Source organism: Nanorana parkeri, unplaced genomic scaffold (genome assembly GCF_000935625.1).
Source record: "Nanorana parkeri isolate BGI_ZX_2015 unplaced genomic scaffold, ASM93562v1 scaffold19, whole genome shotgun sequence".
NCBI lineage: Eukaryota > Metazoa > Chordata > Amphibia > Anura > Dicroglossidae > Nanorana > Nanorana parkeri.
In genome coordinates, this window is record NW_017306287.1 from 2206509 (window position 1) to 2224360 (window position 17852).

The window sequence follows — 17852 nt, forward strand, 5'->3', positions numbered from 1 at the left end:
ATTACAGAAAGGGTTAGTTTCAGGGTTGTAGGGAGGATCAGTGTTGGGGTTACATGGCAGTTTAGTGTTAGCATTACAGAAAGGGTTAGTTTCAGGGTTGTAGGGAGGATCAGTGTTGGGGTTACATGGCAGTTTAGTGTTAGCATTACAGAGAGGGTTAGTTTCAGGCTTTTAAAGAGCATTGGTTTTAGGGTTAAAAGGAGGATTAGGGTTAGGATTGCAGAGAGGGTTACTTTTAGATCTACAGGCAGGGTTAGGGGTACAGAGTTAATGTTCAGATTACAGGGATAGTTAGTTTTAGAAAGTACAGAGAGGGTTAGTGTTAGGGTCACAGGGACAATTAGGTTAGGATTAGGGGTTAGGATTATAGAAAAGGATTATTTTTAGAATTACAGGGAGGGTTAGTGTTAGGGATACAGGGTTAGTTTTAGAGAGGGTTAGTTTTAGAATTACAGGGAGTATTAGTGTTAGGATTACAATTAACTATTCCTTTAAATTTCAAACCAACAATGCAAAAACAAAGGATATTACTGGTTGCTATCAGCATCTTACAGGGGTTTAATTATGACACTATGATAAATGAAGATTGGCCAATTCCAACTGCTTTGTTCCAACCGCTGTGTTCTGTCCCTGCCATAGCCGTATCTTCCATGTTCTAAGAACCGTGCCTCATCTTCCCAATCCTTTCACATCACCTCTGCTCAGTAGTGTCACCGTACACCATCTCGTCATTCCCAAGGATGTGCTCTCACCTCTTGCAAAGTGGCTGCACACAGCTCTAAAGCGATATAATAGAACAGCTTGTCGCTCTCTGTGCAGTAATAGCGGATGACGTTCGGGTGTTCATCAGATTCTCGCAGTAGTTGAACCTCTCGATCGGCAAGCGTAAAACTCTCTGGCAGAATTCTCTTCACTGCTACAGGGCGGTCATCAAATCTGCCCCTGCAAACCAAGGCACCCATTTTACTGACATGCAGAATTCCAGAATCCCAGGCACTAAGCATTCACCTGGTACGGAGGCCGTTTACCTGAACACAAACGTTCCTCCGGCTCCATGACCCAAAACTTCCTTTGGAGAAAAGGAGATTTTCCCCACCTGTATATCCTCCTCATCTTGACCTGCAATATCAAGGTTCAGCATCAGAGAAATATTGTAGAAGTTAAATGACATGATTGTACAAACTGAAACAATACCAGTACTTCTGGGTAAAGAAGGAGCATGTGACCTTCTCTCCTTTCTCCCAGGGTGCAATGCATGGACCTGAGTGGCCATTCGCCAGGATCAAACACGGTCACCTGGGGGAGGGCAGATGGTCACTAAGCCTGTGTAAGCTCAGACACTGATGAAGACGGAGACTCCATGGGAAATAGACTTAGCCCACCTACAGGAGAACAGGTTGGTGGAAGAGAGCAGGGAAGGAAAGCCTCTGTGAGTGTTACCTATCAAGAGAACCTGTCACTCTTTAAACTCCATCAAGCATAACCCAAATTCACAACTCGCTGCGATTTGAATCGGGTGCCAAGTTTTCATTTCTTTTGGGTCATCTATTATTCCTAGTCTCCACAAAGCTGCTGTAGTCATTCCATATACAGATGATGGTGTCTGCTTCCCTTATAGAATCACCAACAGGCAGAATAAACAAATTATTAGGGATCAAGGTTCTGTAAATGAGCAGAACCTTCCTTAATGGAGGGGTGATGGAACCAATTATTGGAGAAAATGCCTGCGCAGCATTCTCCACGAACTCAACTCAGTCATGCTCATGGATTTTATGCTGTCCATACATATCATCCAGTTCAATGGACAGGAGAAATACGGAGACTCTTCTGTATTGGTCCATGACTAGGGAGCTCTTCCCTCTCTCACCTTCTGCCTCTCCATCATCTCTGCTCAGACGCTTTGTTCCATTGACTGGGCTCTGCTCCAGGTCCCCGCTCTGCCTCTTGCTGCTTCCAGTCCTCTGCTCTCCAGACAGCACTGTGGTCTCTCCAGCAGAAAGGGATAGAGCAACCTCAGTGGTCATGTTTTGCTGTTGTTGAAAACGCAATAGCTTCTCTTCAAGTTGCTGCTGTAATTGTAGTTGCTGCAGGCGCTGCTGCTCCTGCATCTGTTCCAGATAAAATGTTAAGTATTAATGTTTCCAATGACGAGCTGCTTATGTATAATAATAAGATGGGCCAACCAGTGGGCAAAATGGCCACATTTAAACAGGTACAAACGAGTTGCCATCCACTTACCTTTGGGTACGTGAGGCCAAAGAGCACCCATCCTCCCAGAAGTAGCGTCACAATTCCCATGATAAGCAGATTAGTAATTGAGGAGTCAGGCAGCACAATTCCGGCTTCTTCTTTGTTGCTTTCCATTTTCAACCGGCCTTCTGTGTCACCCTGGGGAACCCCATCTTGATTCTGCAGTGTCAGAAACTGAATAAGAGGATAAGAAAGGGCGATAAGGAATGGGACTGTCAATTAACAGACATTTCAGCCATCAAGAAAGGCTACAAAAGGCTAAGATGTTCATTTCCTAACGAACAACACATATAAGAGCTGGAATTTGGTATGTTTCTATGGGCAGCCCTCTAGATTTTACAGATCAGCCCCAAGAATGTTCTACTATGGACCTTCTACAGAATGAGGAGTCTTCCACTGTGCTGTGCATTTCTCTATTTCTCTATTTAGTTTATTCTCCGGCCCAAACATAATGACCTCATTGCTGCTCTCTGCTTCAATACACTACAAATAAAGAGAGCTATGCTGATGCCCTCTTAGGAGTGGGGCCATGACACCCAGTCAATCAAAGTATGTCCTCAGTCTTCCAGGTTGAAAGACTTCCAGCAACATTTAGCACATAATCTTGTGTGCAGAATAGAAGTATTGTGGGGGACAACTCTAGATTACTTGTATGCTAGAGAAAATCTCCCCCAAAGTAAGGGGAATTCCCCTCCTAGGGTCTTGTCACCAGATAAGGTGTCCCCATTGTGAGATTTCTCCTCACCTCCAGTTCCTGTGATAACTCCCTTTTAGATTGTAAGCCCTCAGGGGCAGGGCTCTCCATACCATCTTGTCTTGAATTGTATTGTAATTGTAATGTCTTCCTTATATTGTAAAGTGCTGTGCAAACTGTTGGCGCTATACAAATCCGGTATTATAATAATAACTCTAAAAGTATAAATTTCCCCTCACCTTCTATACTAGAGACAATGGTCGCCAGCACCAATAGTCAGGGTAAATCTCCTCAGACAGCAATGAAAACCTAAAAGAGGTCCTAAGTCTTCCACACGCTATCTAAGACTGTGAAAAGTTTTAGCTTCACATATACTTTCAAAGATTGACTCTTGACAAACATTTTAACTTTGATTTTACCATATGAAAATACTTTTTTTAAATTATAAATTAGGATCCCCATTACTCATTAGGTTTTTCTCCCTATAATACTGAAATTGTGGGTAAGCCATCATTAATGTTCTTTAGCAAAAAAAATCATACATCATCAAACAAAGTCCTCTGTGCCGGGCCTCGGATGACGGACTCTGTGCCTCTCTGCAGAGTCTCCGGAAATGCTCGCAACATGGTGGTATGAACAACATGCGGCACCTCATGGTGACCTGGGGATAGAAACATGTCAATGTTATTCAATGGCTGTATATGATAGTATTGGGAGAGACAATAGCCGAGGGAGGAAAATGTGAAAAGACTTAAAAGGAGAACTATGGGGTCAGGGCTTTTCCCCATAGTTCTCCCAAGGGTAACGGGAGGACACAAACTAGCGTCCTCCCGTCACCCAAAGTTCAGTATATCGCGAGCTACAGCTTGCGGTATACTGAGACGCTGCAGCAAGGATGGATCTCTACATCACTGTTGAGATCCGCCCAGCTGCGTGATTGACAGCTGGCTCTGTCTATCTAGAGGCAGACCCAGCTGTATCCTCCCCCGTCCATTCCGCCAGTCAGCGCTGGAGGATCGGAGCTGGGAGGGGGGGAATCCCTGCAGGGAGCCGTGAGTGACAGTCACGGCTCTCTGCAGGGATAGATCGAGAAGTGAGCGAGCGTCGGTATGTGTTCGCTCACTTCCCGATCTATTGAGCCGACCTGTGACACTTTCATTGTCACAGGTAGGCTAGAACTATGAGGCTGGGTGGTTTTCACTCGCCTCATAGTTCTCCTTCAGTATAAAATAACTTAAAGTGTGTGCATAGCCAAAACATTTTTTTTCTCCAGTTTTGGATAAAGCAGGGAAGGGTTTAAAACCCTGTTGGGTTATTTTTTGCTAAAACTGTTGCAGAGATTTTCCTCTACTTTCTGTCACAGAGACACAACAAAGCGAGGGGAATTCCCCTCCTACACTGTTGTCACTGGCACAGGTGTGCCCCATTGGAAGATTTCCCCACCTCTTCTTCTGGTGACAAGTCTAAAATTCTGTATTTTCCTCTACTTTCTGTCCCGGTGACCATGGTCACCACTACTAATACACAGGTGAATCTTTGAAAACGGGACAGCAACAAAAAAAGTTTAATTTTTATATACATAAAAGCCCACTATAAGCAAGAATATTGTAATTTTGTAAATGTATGTTGTCAACCCCTGTAATGATAGCATTCATTATATGAATCCCTTTTTTTTCCTTCACATGTCTCTATTTATAGCTCTCTCCTTATTTACATGCATACGAAGCAAAAGTGACAGTTAGGGTTCTGACAAACTATCATGCCCTGCCAAACGTGCTTATATTCACCAATTCATGGATTTAAACCAAATAAAAAAGATGTAACTATTTAAACATTTTTAGGTGGAGTCCGGCTTTAATTTGTTACTCAAGTCCTCTACTACTAGCATCCCCATAAGGTGACAATGCTGCTGTCCAAGAGTGGCTCCTCTGCTCCTCCATAGAATGGAGCCACCCTAGGACAGGAAGTGTTACTGGCAGGATCCACAGGTGAAAATAAAGGAATCTAAGGATTGGTGAGCTGCAACAAGCAGGATCAACAGGTAGTAAAACTATGTAAAGCTGGCCATACACCTATAGATTATCTGCAGATTTTCTATGGTCAAAGTGCAACAGATTCCTCCGTCTACGCTAAACTGTGTGGATGGAGGAATCTCCCGCTGGGCCAAGCTTCAGTATCTTGCTAGTCGGCCCCGCTGGCTCTCAGAATACCGGAACAATCTGATTGGATGCAGGCATTGTTCAGGTATTCTGAGAGCCAGCGGGGCCGACTAGCAAGATACTGAAGCTTGGCCCAGCGGGAGATTCCTCCATCAGCACAGTTTAGCGTAGATGGAGGAATCTGTTGCACATTTTACATCTGGCCATAGAACATCTGCAGATCATCTATAGGTGTATGGCCAGCTTTAGGGAGGGAGTCAGAAAAAATGCTGCTTTAATGCTAGTGACAGACTGCATTGTATATATAATTGTTTTTTATTTAGCTCATTATTTAGCTTACATAAAGGGCAATTGCTCATTGACATTTTAAATACTCTACCACTGGGGAGAAGGGGAAGAACTGCTTCAGGTACGATATGCAAGAACCTACAGGCGCACTAACCTGCAGCAGCCTCCCAAAACCACTGAGTTCCTAAACAGGCAGACATTTGGAAATGTAACTATAACAATGTTGTGATAGCTCAGTTCCCACTAATTGGTCTCTCCCACCCTCTTACCTATCAGCAACCACTGGCTGGCAGACACCACGCCACCTTGTGGGTATTTGACGTCTGTGCTGGGTGTCACATCAAATTCTGTGGATTTCTCCAGTGTGACATCCTGGGTGGTGGGACCCTCTATCCGTGCCAAGGTGATTCCGCGTGGCTAGATCATGTGACAGAAGAGAAACCCATATTTAGAGGAGATCACATGACAAGACTTCTTCTCTTGAAATGTGCTCCCATGTTTAAAGGTCCTTATTACTATTTTTACTATCCTTGCAACAACTTAAGCTGACCGTAGGATTTTTTACAAGTGACCAGTTCGAGTACTGCAATCAATAGTGATGTATTTCTTCAAAATATAAATCAGGACAACTGGACTTGCTGTATTTTTCTTGAAGACCATTGAAATGATGGTCATCTGACTAGCTTTCTCAATTCAGAATTCACTTCTGAATTGAGAAAGCTGGTTGGATGATCAGCGAAATGTCTTGAAGAAAAATACAGCAAGTCCAGTTGCCTTGATTTAGTTTTTGCAGATATAGCATGACCTGGATGAGTAAGAACCTTCACAGACTATAGCGATGTAGTGTAGGGGCTATAGGGCGACCAACCCCCACATTGTAACATCTCCAAAAGAAAGAACCACTATTTCACTGCAAGCATTCTAAATTTAAAGGAAACCTCCACTGAGAGATTACGAAGGCTGACATTTCTGAACTCTAAAAATTGCTAGTTGTGTAGCTGTCATGTTGCTCCAAAGCCTTCAATACATTTGAGGCACAGACCTGGAACAAGTAAACAGATCAGAACTTTCTAATCTGCATGCTTGTTGCAGGTTGATAAGTTAAAAAATACTGCAGCCAGAGATGGCCAGGCAACTAGCATTCTTAAGAGGAGGTAGACCCATGTTTCTTCCTTCCATGAATGAAGGAATCTTCTCTGATGGCTATTGTATTCAGATAGACAGAACTCATGCATGTCAGAATACCAGAACAGTGAGTGTATCTGACTGGCTGCAGTCACTATCCAGAATAACAATTTTTCACCTTGCTTGAATAATTGAGTTTTTGTCAAACGGGGTTTTCCTGCTAATGAGTCAGTCAAAATGTGATTAATGTAAAGCCAGCTTTACTCTCTCTAGCACCTGGTGTTTGATGATTATATGTGGTCAGCCATATATCTTATAATCAAGGTCTTTCCACCTGCCTTGTAGCTTTGTTACTGTTCATCCACTAAAGGGACCATTAAAGCAAATATTCTCACCACAATAGAGACTCCCTCATGGATCAGAGAGGTGGAGGCATAAAATCCGCGTGCATGCTTCCCGACATATAGTGATGGCCTAGACAGAGAAACGCATGTGATCAGTACTTTTCATTAAAGACATAAAAAGGAAATTGAGTTAAACATTAAAAATTAAGCAAATGTCAAAGACCCCCATCAATTCACTTAAAGTGACATTAAACCCTCAGATTTTTTTAACATAAACCAATACTGTAATGTGTACATTTAAAACACACCTAAAAGCCAAAACATTTTTATGCATTTTGGATAGAGAAGGAAATTGGAGGGAAACTCCATCTTTTAGAAGAAGAAAAAAATTGACATTTCTACATAAAAGAAAAAATGTGCATTTAGTATTCTTCTGCAGTAGAGCTAGTAAAGCATTGCAACCATGATCAGAGGGTCGCGGGTGCAATGCTCTGGCTCCTGCAGACTCTTCCTCCTGTTCATGTTACTGAAGGTCTGTGCTGAGGTACGGACATAGATGGGGACAAAACGTCTGCAGGAACCAGAGGACTGCACCCGCGATCCATTGATCATGATTGCAATGCTTTACTGCCTCTATTGCAAAAAAATAAAAAATAGGGAGATTGAATGTGCTGCAAGTACAGTGACATCACCGCAGTTGTGTTTCATTGAGAATTGAACACAGTGGCTTAGCAGTTAGCACTTCTGCCTTGCAGCACAGGGGTCCCTGGTTCTTTTACCGGCCTGGACACTATCTGCAAGGATTTTGCATGTTTTCCCTGTGCTTGCCTGGGTTTCCTCCCACCAAAGACAAGCCAGTAGGTCAATTGGCTCCTGTCTAAATTGGCCCTGCATGCAAATACAATAGGGACTTTCAGATTGTAAGCTCCTTGAGGGCAGGGACTGATGTGAACGTGCAGTATGTAAAAGCGCTACGTAAATTGTCATATATAAATACCTGAAATAAATAAATAAGAACTACAAGCTCCCTCTGACGTGGTGGCTGATGGGGCTTTTATTTTCTCCATTCACAATCCTGTCAAAGGCTCTGACCAGGTTTCATGTTATGTCCTGAATATGGGTGTGACATGAAAACATGGTCAGAAAGGTAAACATAGCTCTTAAACCTGTCAGGTTTTTTTGCCATCTTTGTTCCATTGACAAGATTTCCCTTCACTTCCTGTTCAACAGACACATCAAGAAGTGAAAGGAATGTGATGGAAAGCCTACTTTGGACAGTTGTTACAATATATAATTTGTTTTTCCTTTAGAAAGACTTCCCTTCTATTCCTGTTCTGGTGATAACTCAAAATTTTGGATGACAATGATCACTAGTATAAACAGGGATGAATCTTTCCAGCAGAGACAAAGACAGCAAACAAAAAAAAATTAACATGGTTGACAAAGACTAACTCCAGGCATAAGAAAAAACTACCCATACAGTGGCCTCCCCACACTGCAAGGGTTAAATGCTGGTTAAGTCTAGTGGTAGAGGGATAAGGGGTAATACTTACCTTGCTACAGCAGGCTCTCTCCATTTCTGCAACTGATCCCCAAATGCCTCCTCTCTAAGGCACTCTTGGCTGCAAGTGAACCCCTGCCCCCTCCACATACAATGCAGGACCAATAGCCCTACCTTGTACATGATGGTGTTGAGGAACCACCCACAGCTCGGAGTGCCATGGAGAAGAGGAGAGTGATGAACCCCGCCAGGTCTGCGGTTAAACTCAGTAATACAGCCTCCTCATCTCCCCGTAGACCAAATGAGCATTTAACGCTTGTAGTGGGGGTGACCCAAATGCATGGGTAGTTATTTATGCCCGGAGTCTGGCTTTAAAAGAGAACTATGGCCCAGCCTTTTTTGCCCATAGTTCTCTTTATGGTGACAGGAGGACATTTACTATGTCCTCCTGTGACCCAAACCTCAGCATATAGCAAGCTATTGCCCGCCAGCTGACAGCACAGAGCTGCGCTGCTGTCGGGATCTACCCCACTGCCTGACTGAAAGCTGGCTCTGCTTCTCTAGAGGCAAAACAAGGTGTGCACGCCTCTCCCCCGTTTGTTCCTCCAGTCAGCGCTGGGGGAATGGAGAGAGGGGAATCCCTGCGCAGGGAGAAGATTGGGAACCGAACAGAGGCATGCGATCACTCAGTTCTCGATCAATAGAACCGACGTGTGACAGCTGCAGTGTCATACATCAACTCTAATTATAGGGATTTATTTTATTTATTTATTACAGGTATTTATATAGCGCCAACAATTTTTTATGCAGAGCTTTTACACAGTGTACATTCACATCAGTCCCTGCCCTCAAGGAGCTTACAATCTAAGGTCCCTATCTCACATGCATACATACAGGGCCAATTTAGACAGGAGCCAATTTACCTTCCAGCATGTCTTTGGAGTGTGGAAGGAAAGCGGAGTACCCGGAGGAAACCCACGCGAGCACAGGGAGAACATGCAAATGAGAAAATTTCACTCTCCCCATAATTCTTCTTTAATCTTTCTATCTACCGACCTGTAATCCGTGCACTGCAGCATTCAAACTGAAAAAAGAAGCAGCCGTGCTGGTGCCTGGCGCCCGGCCCCTCAGGCCCCTAGAACTGTCGCTTGGGGAGAGAAGAGTCCCTAGATCTGTCTAAGATCCAAGATGAAATTTACAGCAGAAGCTTACACAGAGCTTTCTCTCTTTGCATCTTGTGGCTGAATGGAGCGTCAGTGGAGCGAAAAGGAAAATGAGTATGAGCAGCTGGGAAGGTCAGCAGTTAAAGGAGAACTATGAGGTGAGTGCTTTTCACTCACCTCATTGTTATATATACTGAGCTTATGGTGACGGGAGGACGCTAGTTTGTGTCCTCCCGTTACCCTAAGGAGAACTATGGGGAAAAGCCCTGACCCCATAGTTCTCCTTTAAGTGAATCTGATGCTTTTCCCTGCATGGGCAAATCAGAGGTTTACTTTAACTTTCAGTTTTCATTTAGGTGTATTTTTAAGACTGGAAAAGAGTTACCAAAGGCGGCCAAAAAACACTTCTATCAATTCCATACAAGAAATAATTTAGTAGCATTTAGTATCAAGCTACTCCCAAGCAGAGATTCTCCTACAACAGCGCTGTGTTGAACACCAGTGAGTATAACCATTAAGTGATTGTGCTGATCTAGCGGTTGTAATGCAGTGTAAAGTGTACTCACAGTAGATGTGTCTTGGTGCTGCTCAGCTCCTGTACAGCATTGTAATTCCATTTGATCAGTAGGATGTCCTGAGAGTTGAACGTTAAGTAGCGCAAGGTCTCTGTGGCCACGTTGAGATGAGGGATCCGTCTCAGACTATCCTGGTGCCACAAAAAGAGCCCAACCACAGGCGAGCCATAATTATGCATCCACAACACTTGCCCGCTACTCCGGTCTGCTGTGACCAGTAACCCATCACCGGTGGAAGTGAAGTGAGCCATCTCTGTACAAGAAACAACCAAATAGCCGAGATCAGTTAATACTAAGGCCTGTGCTAGCACCAGGTTCAGAGGTGTTACTAGGGAGGGCAGCGGAGGCAGTGCACACTGAAGACAGACTGCAAAAGAGGCAGAAATATCACCCAACATAAGAGAGATGTATTATTAAAAATGTCTGCAGTGTCTTTATATATGACAACTGAGCTGGGCAGTTTGCTGAGGTTTGGGTCACAGGAGGACATGGTAAATGTCCTCCTGTGACCCTAAAGAGAACTATGGCCAAAAAATAAGAGAATTTGGTAGCTCACCCAAAGAAACATCGGATCTCTTCCATGTCACATATACATTTTAAAAAGCAAATAAAATAAAAAATAACCACATACAGAACTGCCAGCTTACATGCACTCAACACCTTCCCGCAATATAAAATAAATAAATAAGAAAACCACTCCAGCCAGCTTTTTAGCCGGGACTCACTGTATTCATAGCTCTCGTCACACAGAGGGGCAGAATAGTCATGGAAGGTGGCATTCCAGCGCAGTTCCCGGGACTTTGTGTCATACATAGTGATCATGTATTCTGTAACATAAGAACAGGTGTTTACACATGGCCTGGCACTAACAAGGAAAGCAATGGAGCCTATGTATGAATGGCTGATGGGAGACAAGATTGGTGAATTCTACACTAACCCTGTATGTATGACTCGGATACATGAAGGTCTATTTAGTGGATGTATAGGCAGCTAAAGTTACATCGGTAGAACTTACGTGTGCGTCCAATATACAGCAGAGGGGACGACGGGCACAATCCATCCGATGACTCTGTGGACAGAGTTGTCTGCTTCTCTCCAGATTTCGGGTCCACCACGAACCAGGAATCCTGCTTCTTACCTGCACCAAGAATGACAAGGAACAATGGGTCTGGGAAGAGTCATTAAAGATCAATCAAGTTTCCCATTTTTGTGTTTCTAGTTCCGAACTGAAAAAAAGAAAACTGGGCTACAATCTGTTACATTGACACTTTACTTTCAGGCATGCCTTGAAAATAAGGGAAATGATGGTTATATGGAGGTGGGATAGGCCTCCCTGAAGAGATGAGTTTTCAAGGATCGCCTAAAGGTGGACAGAGTAGGAGATAAGCGGACAGATAATGATTAGTATTGAGATTGCTCCATCATGGGAGCGAGCTTGGAGCGGTGACTACTTTACAACACACACAGGGACCATGGGGAACAAAAGTAGCCACCCTCCAGAAGGAAGGACAGTGTCAGCACTAATTCAGAGATGATTTGAGGATCTACAGCCGAGTGATACACAAATAAGATAAATTTTTGTTAATAGTTAAAGGTACTTGAATGCATTTTTAAGATTTAACTCCTGAGTTTAGTGTCACTTTAATATGCACCTCTCATAGGGACCACTGTACTCCACCTGACAATGCCGCACACAGGTCAGTTTTCACCTTTCTACAAAACTACATTGCACAGTCAGAGTGATCACCAGGGGAGAGAAAGCTCCGAAATTCCTGCCTGCAGAAGACTAGTGACAACATTCTCCCAGAATGCACCTCTCAGCCTAGGCAGGGTCACTTTCCTGGGGCTCAAGGATGTTTTTTTTTATAATATTGATGTAGATTGTGAGACATCTAAAATTGTATTCCTGTAGACCTGTACAGCTGCTAAAAGGTCCACTTGCACATATTATGACCATGTCAGAACATAAAATGTATCTCTTAGGCCTTGTTCACACCAAGCGCAGAGCAGATGCAGAGCAGATCAGTTGCAGACCGGATCAAAACTGCGTCCAATGTATTCCAATGGTATTTTTTGCTCCAGTTCACATCGCAGCGTGCAGTTCCAGAGCAGGTGAAAAAACTGCAGCGGCCCTTTTTTACCTGCCCTGGATCTGCAAACGCATCAAAAACGCATGCAAATGCCTGGAACGCACTGAAAGCCCATTTTAAACTTTTTTTTTTAAAAACGCATCAAAGACGCATCTAAAAGACTAGCGTGCGTGTGTAGAAACCTGACCGGATCTGCTCTGCATTTGGTGTTAACAAGGCCTTATATTGAAGTCATGAAATGAGCTAGTGGAAGGTCTGGACAAGCTGGTTTTATCTATGACCTGTACACGGCAGAAGGAATCCAGCATTGTATAAAGTATCTTTGTATAAACTCCAAACTGTAATAATGAAACAAGAGAGGAGTGCCTAAAGTATATTATATACAAACATGTTCCTGGATATTTACTCTTTTGTTTTCCCTTAAAGGAGAACTATGAGATGAGTGATTTCCACTCACGTCATAGTTCTAGCCGACCTGTGACAATGAGACTGTCACAGGTCGGCTCAGTAGATCGAGAGGTGAGGGAACCCTCACCTCTCGATCCTGTCACGGCTCTCTGCCGTGACAGAGGGAGGGGCTGGATTCCCCTCTACCCGCTCCGATCTGCCAGCGCTGACTGGCGGAACGGACGGGGGAGGGGGCGGGTACAGCTGGCTCTGCCTCTAGATAGGCAGAGCACGCTGTCACTCACGCAGCTGGGCGGATCCCGTCATCTAAGTAGGGATCCGCTCCAGGTACGGCGTCTCAGTATACCGCAAGCTGTAGCTCGCGGTATACTGAGCTTAGGGTGACGGGAGGACGCTAGTTTGTGTCCTCCCATTACCCCAAGAAGAACTATGGGGAAAAACACTCACCCCATAGTTCTCCTTTAATAGAGAAATAAACGTAGACTTCTAATCCAGGTCTGAAATAACAGCCGGCGTTTATAAAAATCAGTTCCCAAGATGGATCTAATTACAGAGCTTATTCATGAATAAACACAGAAGATTTAGTGGTAACAGCCCGGGTCCATGAATATATATTAGACGCTGAGCTGGTATAAGTGGAACTCCGGGAAAACTGATAACAGTTGCAATAAATGGTTACTGTTTTATTTGCCAGATGATTTTTCAATTCTGTCCAGCCATTCTTATGGTTTTGCACATTTCTGCCACACTACAGTCAGGAAGCTCTAAGGCCCTGTTCACACCTGGGCGTTATGTAGCGCGTTCCTACACTCTGCAAAACGCTCAAACACCGAAATCCCATTATTTCCTATGGGTATGTTCACACCTGCTACAAAACGCCCTACGCCCAGAGAAGTAAAGGAGCTTCTTTGGGGCGTATTTGCCGCACGTATCCATTGGGATACAGCCAGGTAGCCCTCGGAAACGTGCGCTTGTCGCGCTTTTTTTTAACCACGGATCGCGGTAAAAACGCGCGGCACGAAACGCGTATATTCGATACGCCTAGGTGTGAACCCAGCCTAAGCCCTACTTCTTGGTTCAGCTTCACTACTTCATAGGCCCCTTTTTCCTCATTAAGGTGGTGAGGTCAGTCTATTGTCTATTTAACAGGCACTGAAATATACAAAGCTGAGCCAGGAAATGTGTGTGTCACCTGCGTCATGGCAAAGCCGTGTGAATTACAAGATTTGCCAAACATTCACAAATCCTTTTGCAGGTAAAATAAAAACATGTATATGTATTTCAACTGTGTGATCTCCACTCATGACAATGATGGAGAAGTCAGCAGGAGGAACCAGTGAGTGCTGTGAAGGGACCCAGAAGATGGCAACATCCAGAAGTGTGGGCCTCTCCAGCAGTGGATTACCAAGCACAGTTGTGGGCAGCAGGAGAGGTAAGTATTCCTTTGTGTCTTTGCAGGCTCGTCATTTTTAAAGATACTTCAAGTAAGCATCAAAATTGCTTTAATAGTCTTAGAAACCATTATACGGGCTGCATTGTCCCCTGTATATTGTTATTTTTTGTGGGTGTGATTTCCTGTATACAGAGATAAATATTGATCAGCACCTCGATAAAATACACCGCAAATCTTCTAAAGAACATTTCCCGGCCATTACAAATCCATCAGCTTATTAAAAGGGGGTATTGCACGATCAGGTAGAAATAAACATGAATAGCTTGTAATAAGGAACCTGCAGAAGGTGCAACAAATCAGTTTTAATATTTTGACAATTCCGGCAGCATGAGGGATGTCACCGCTCCATAAACAAGTATGTAGGCAGCGTGTACAGCTGAGTAAAGTGCTGGAGGCATCCAGGAATCAGAGTCACTGCTGACAAGGATTGATGGGCCATGCATAAACCGAGCACAAAGCACAGCAACTTAGTCCCATGTATCAAGTCAAAAAGTAAAGAGAGGAGGTGGGGCTTTTTCGGTACCAAGTGACAATGACCAAAAATGACCACATGATAAAACAAGAGTATTTTATTATACAAAGGTTAAAAAGGTTTAAAAACATAATTGATATGTGCACAATACAAAACAGAAAAAGAAAAACAGATTGATCTCCAAGTAACCATTCCATTCACATTATAATGTGAGGCTAGATGGACATGACAAACATAATTGGTATAACATGTTCTCGTATACGAATGCCTCTTCTTATATCAGGAATGGTGATTCTCTCTCAACCCGTTTCGCGCTCCAAGCGCTTCCTCAGGAGATAGAGGAGATCGCTCTCAGAGAGTAATCCGTGCGCGCCCGGCCAGGCCAGCAGAGCAAAGGCCAAAGCATGCCCAAGGACAGAGAGGACCTCCCAATACATGGTGGGGAAACGGTGACAAGCGGACAACCGTCCAAAGCTGAAGGTTATCAAAAAAGACCCCAAACGGGGAGCCGCGAAGAGCACAGTCCGCAATCACCTCCGAGCCGTCAGTGTCCACGAGGTCGCAGCTCGACAGCCGCTTCTTTTTGGTCTTTGTTACTTGGTACCGTTAAAGCCCCACCTCCTCTCTTTACTTTTTGACTTGATACATTAGGGGTGTGGTACCTTTTATTCAGGATCTGGTCATGACAATTTGATTTAGTCCCATGTATGTCATGTTCAGCAACCATAATGGGTGACATTGGTCAAAAACAGACTGCATGCCGACTCTGACCGTAGCTGAATTTAATGCAATTGGCACCCAGGAGTCAAAGTTGCTGCTGCCAACAATAATCAGGCACAATCTCCATAGTCAAGCAGCAACATGTCTGACACAACTGAGGACTGTCAAGGACTCGACTGGGTCTGTGTCAAAGAACTAACAAAGACCCAGTTAGATCATCATATAGTGTCATTTGTCTTGTGGGGGTTATGCATAATGGTTTATTGATGGCAGCAGCAATTTTGACTCCCAGGTGCCCATTGCAGTTAATTCTACTAAATACAGAGTGCATGCAGTCTTTGTTTTTGAGCAATGTAATCCATTATGTTTGCTGAACCTAGCATACAGGAAACTAAATTGATGTGCTTTGTGTAAGGTTTATGCATGGCTGATTGTTTGTTTGTCAGCAGTAACTTCGATTCCACTGCACATTATTTAGCTAAACACAGTGTGGGGGGGATTATCAATCTGGAGCAGACAAAATCTGAAGCAGCTGTGCATGGCAACCAATTAGCATCCATCGTTCATTTTCAGAGCTTAACTGAACAAACTGAAGAGAGAAGCTGATTGGTTGCCATAGGCAACTGCTCCAGTTTTGATAAATTCTCTCCAGTATGTACTGTACATGCTTGTTTTTGGAGCAGTGACATCCATCATGCTGGCATGCTGTATTGTAAATACATGGTAACGGATTTGCTGCACCATATATGGATTTCTTATTACAAGCTAATAAAGTTTATTTCTATCTGATCGTGCAATACCCCCTTTTATATCCAAGCCGATGTATTTCTATGGCCAGTAAATGTTCTTAATAAAAAGTTCTATTATAAATGGATATTATCATGATGTTACAGAGGTGCTGGTCAATACTTGTGTATGGTAGCACAAAGGATTGAAACATACTTGGCTCATGCACTATCATTAACTGCAGGTGGCGCTCTATGTCTGTGATGTGCCGATTACCTGTATACAGGATCCCATCAGAGCTACGGCAGGGAGAGGACTGGACCAACTCCTGGATGGTGAAGGGTAATTTCTACAAGATAAGGAAGAAGGATCAGGTAAAGCTATTTTATCTTATACAGTCCTGAAACAACAGATTGTAATAACTTTCCAAATCATTTAAAGCAACTGTGTCCTGGAATTAAACATTAAAAAAGAAAGTTCACTGTAAAATAAAGCAAAATGAGCACTTGGCCCTTACAATAGCCCCACTGCATGGGTAAGTTTTTTAAATTCCTGGAGTTCTTCTTTAAGGGAAATATCTACCCCGCCTATGCCCAGACCAAAACTTCTAAGCTGTACAAACTTACCATGAGTCCCTCCTTGTTTCTTCCCTCCAGGATGTACAGGCTTCCATCGCTGGGGTCCGGCAGGAAAGCGGGTCTGTAACACAGATAAGTGTCATGGTCAGAACATGCAACGACATTGTACATACAACATTACCAACCCCGACGCACACAAGATGCTGCCGTATCTCCTGTCTGACATAAAAACCATTGAAAATACCCAATAGCGACCCATCAAATTGTAAGCTCACGTGTACAGTGGAAGACTGAATCTACAAATGGTTTCATTGCTCCGGGGTGCTGCAGACAGTTCATTCTTCAGAGGTCCACTATACCACAATGTGTCCTGTAAAAACGTCTATTAACATTATTTTAGGTTTCTGGCTTTTTTTTCTCTGTGACACCAGAGATAATATACAGACAAAGGGGGGAACTCTGGAGCCGACAGTAGGGTTGCCACCTTTTCTTCCATCAAAACCCGAACACTCTAGCGACACACGGAAATTTTCTTGGAAGAATGATTTGCGGCTTTTTCATATGTAAATAGTGCCACCCCTTCATATGTAAATATCACAGTTGAGACTATTTTCAGTGGGGGGCCAGTAGCCCCTATCTTAATTTTGGTTTCGCCTGTGTGCCTGACATCTTGTGTCCGGGTTTCTGCTGCCATGAAACCCGAACACAGCATTCAAAACCCGAACTGTCCGGGTGAATCCTGGACAGGTGGCAACCCTAGCCGACAGAATCCAGAGCAGTTGTGTATGGCAACCAATCAGCTTCTCGGTTTCATTTTGAAACCTTAAAAGAGAACTATGGGATTACCTAATTAACAAACACATTCATTGATATATAGGGGGGGTCATCCACTGGATAGCTATTGTTTTGCTGGCCACAAATAACACTTCCATGAGAAATATTCTTGTATATCTAGGCCAGGCATCCTTGGCACTCCAGCTGTGGTGACACTACGCATGGGACTTGTAGTTTTACCACGACTGCAACGTTAAGGGGTTGCCTACCCTTGGTCTAGGCCAGGGATGGCCAAACTCCGGCCCTCCAGCTGTGGTGAAACAACAAATCCCATGAAGCATCTCCCTCCGGGAGTCATGTCTGTGAGAATCTTGCAAAGCCTCATGGGATTCGTAGTTCCACCACAGCTGGAGGGCCGCAGTTTGGCCATCCCTGGTCTAGGCCATTGCTTCTCATTTAATAACCCGTATAGACAGATTTCAGGAGTACATAAAATTGAGGCGGCTACCTCATTAGCAAGAATGGCGATTGC

At 43.9% G+C, this 17852-nt stretch overlaps 1 protein-coding gene across 1 annotated transcript in view; it reads right to left on the reverse strand.

The window, feature by feature from the left end:
• The window catches only part of ERN2 (endoplasmic reticulum to nucleus signaling 2), a 41923-nt gene that overhangs the window by 11775 nt on the left and 12296 nt on the right, over positions 1–17852 (reverse strand). Inside the window, exons 5-16 of the mRNA XM_018561112.1 lie at positions 16595–16667; positions 16245–16317; positions 11115–11237; positions 10825–10926; positions 10091–10352; positions 6912–6990; positions 5661–5808; positions 3487–3605; positions 2239–2424; positions 1868–2108; positions 1029–1119; positions 753–942 (exon numbers count right to left, since the gene is read on the reverse strand). Of these exons, the coding sequence (XP_018416614.1) occupies positions 753–942; positions 1029–1119; positions 1868–2108; positions 2239–2424; positions 3487–3605; positions 5661–5808; positions 6912–6990; positions 10091–10352; positions 10825–10926; positions 11115–11237; positions 16245–16317; positions 16595–16667 (1687 nt within the window). The remainder of the gene's footprint in view (positions 1–752; positions 943–1028; positions 1120–1867; positions 2109–2238; positions 2425–3486; positions 3606–5660; positions 5809–6911; positions 6991–10090; positions 10353–10824; positions 10927–11114; positions 11238–16244; positions 16318–16594; positions 16668–17852) is intronic.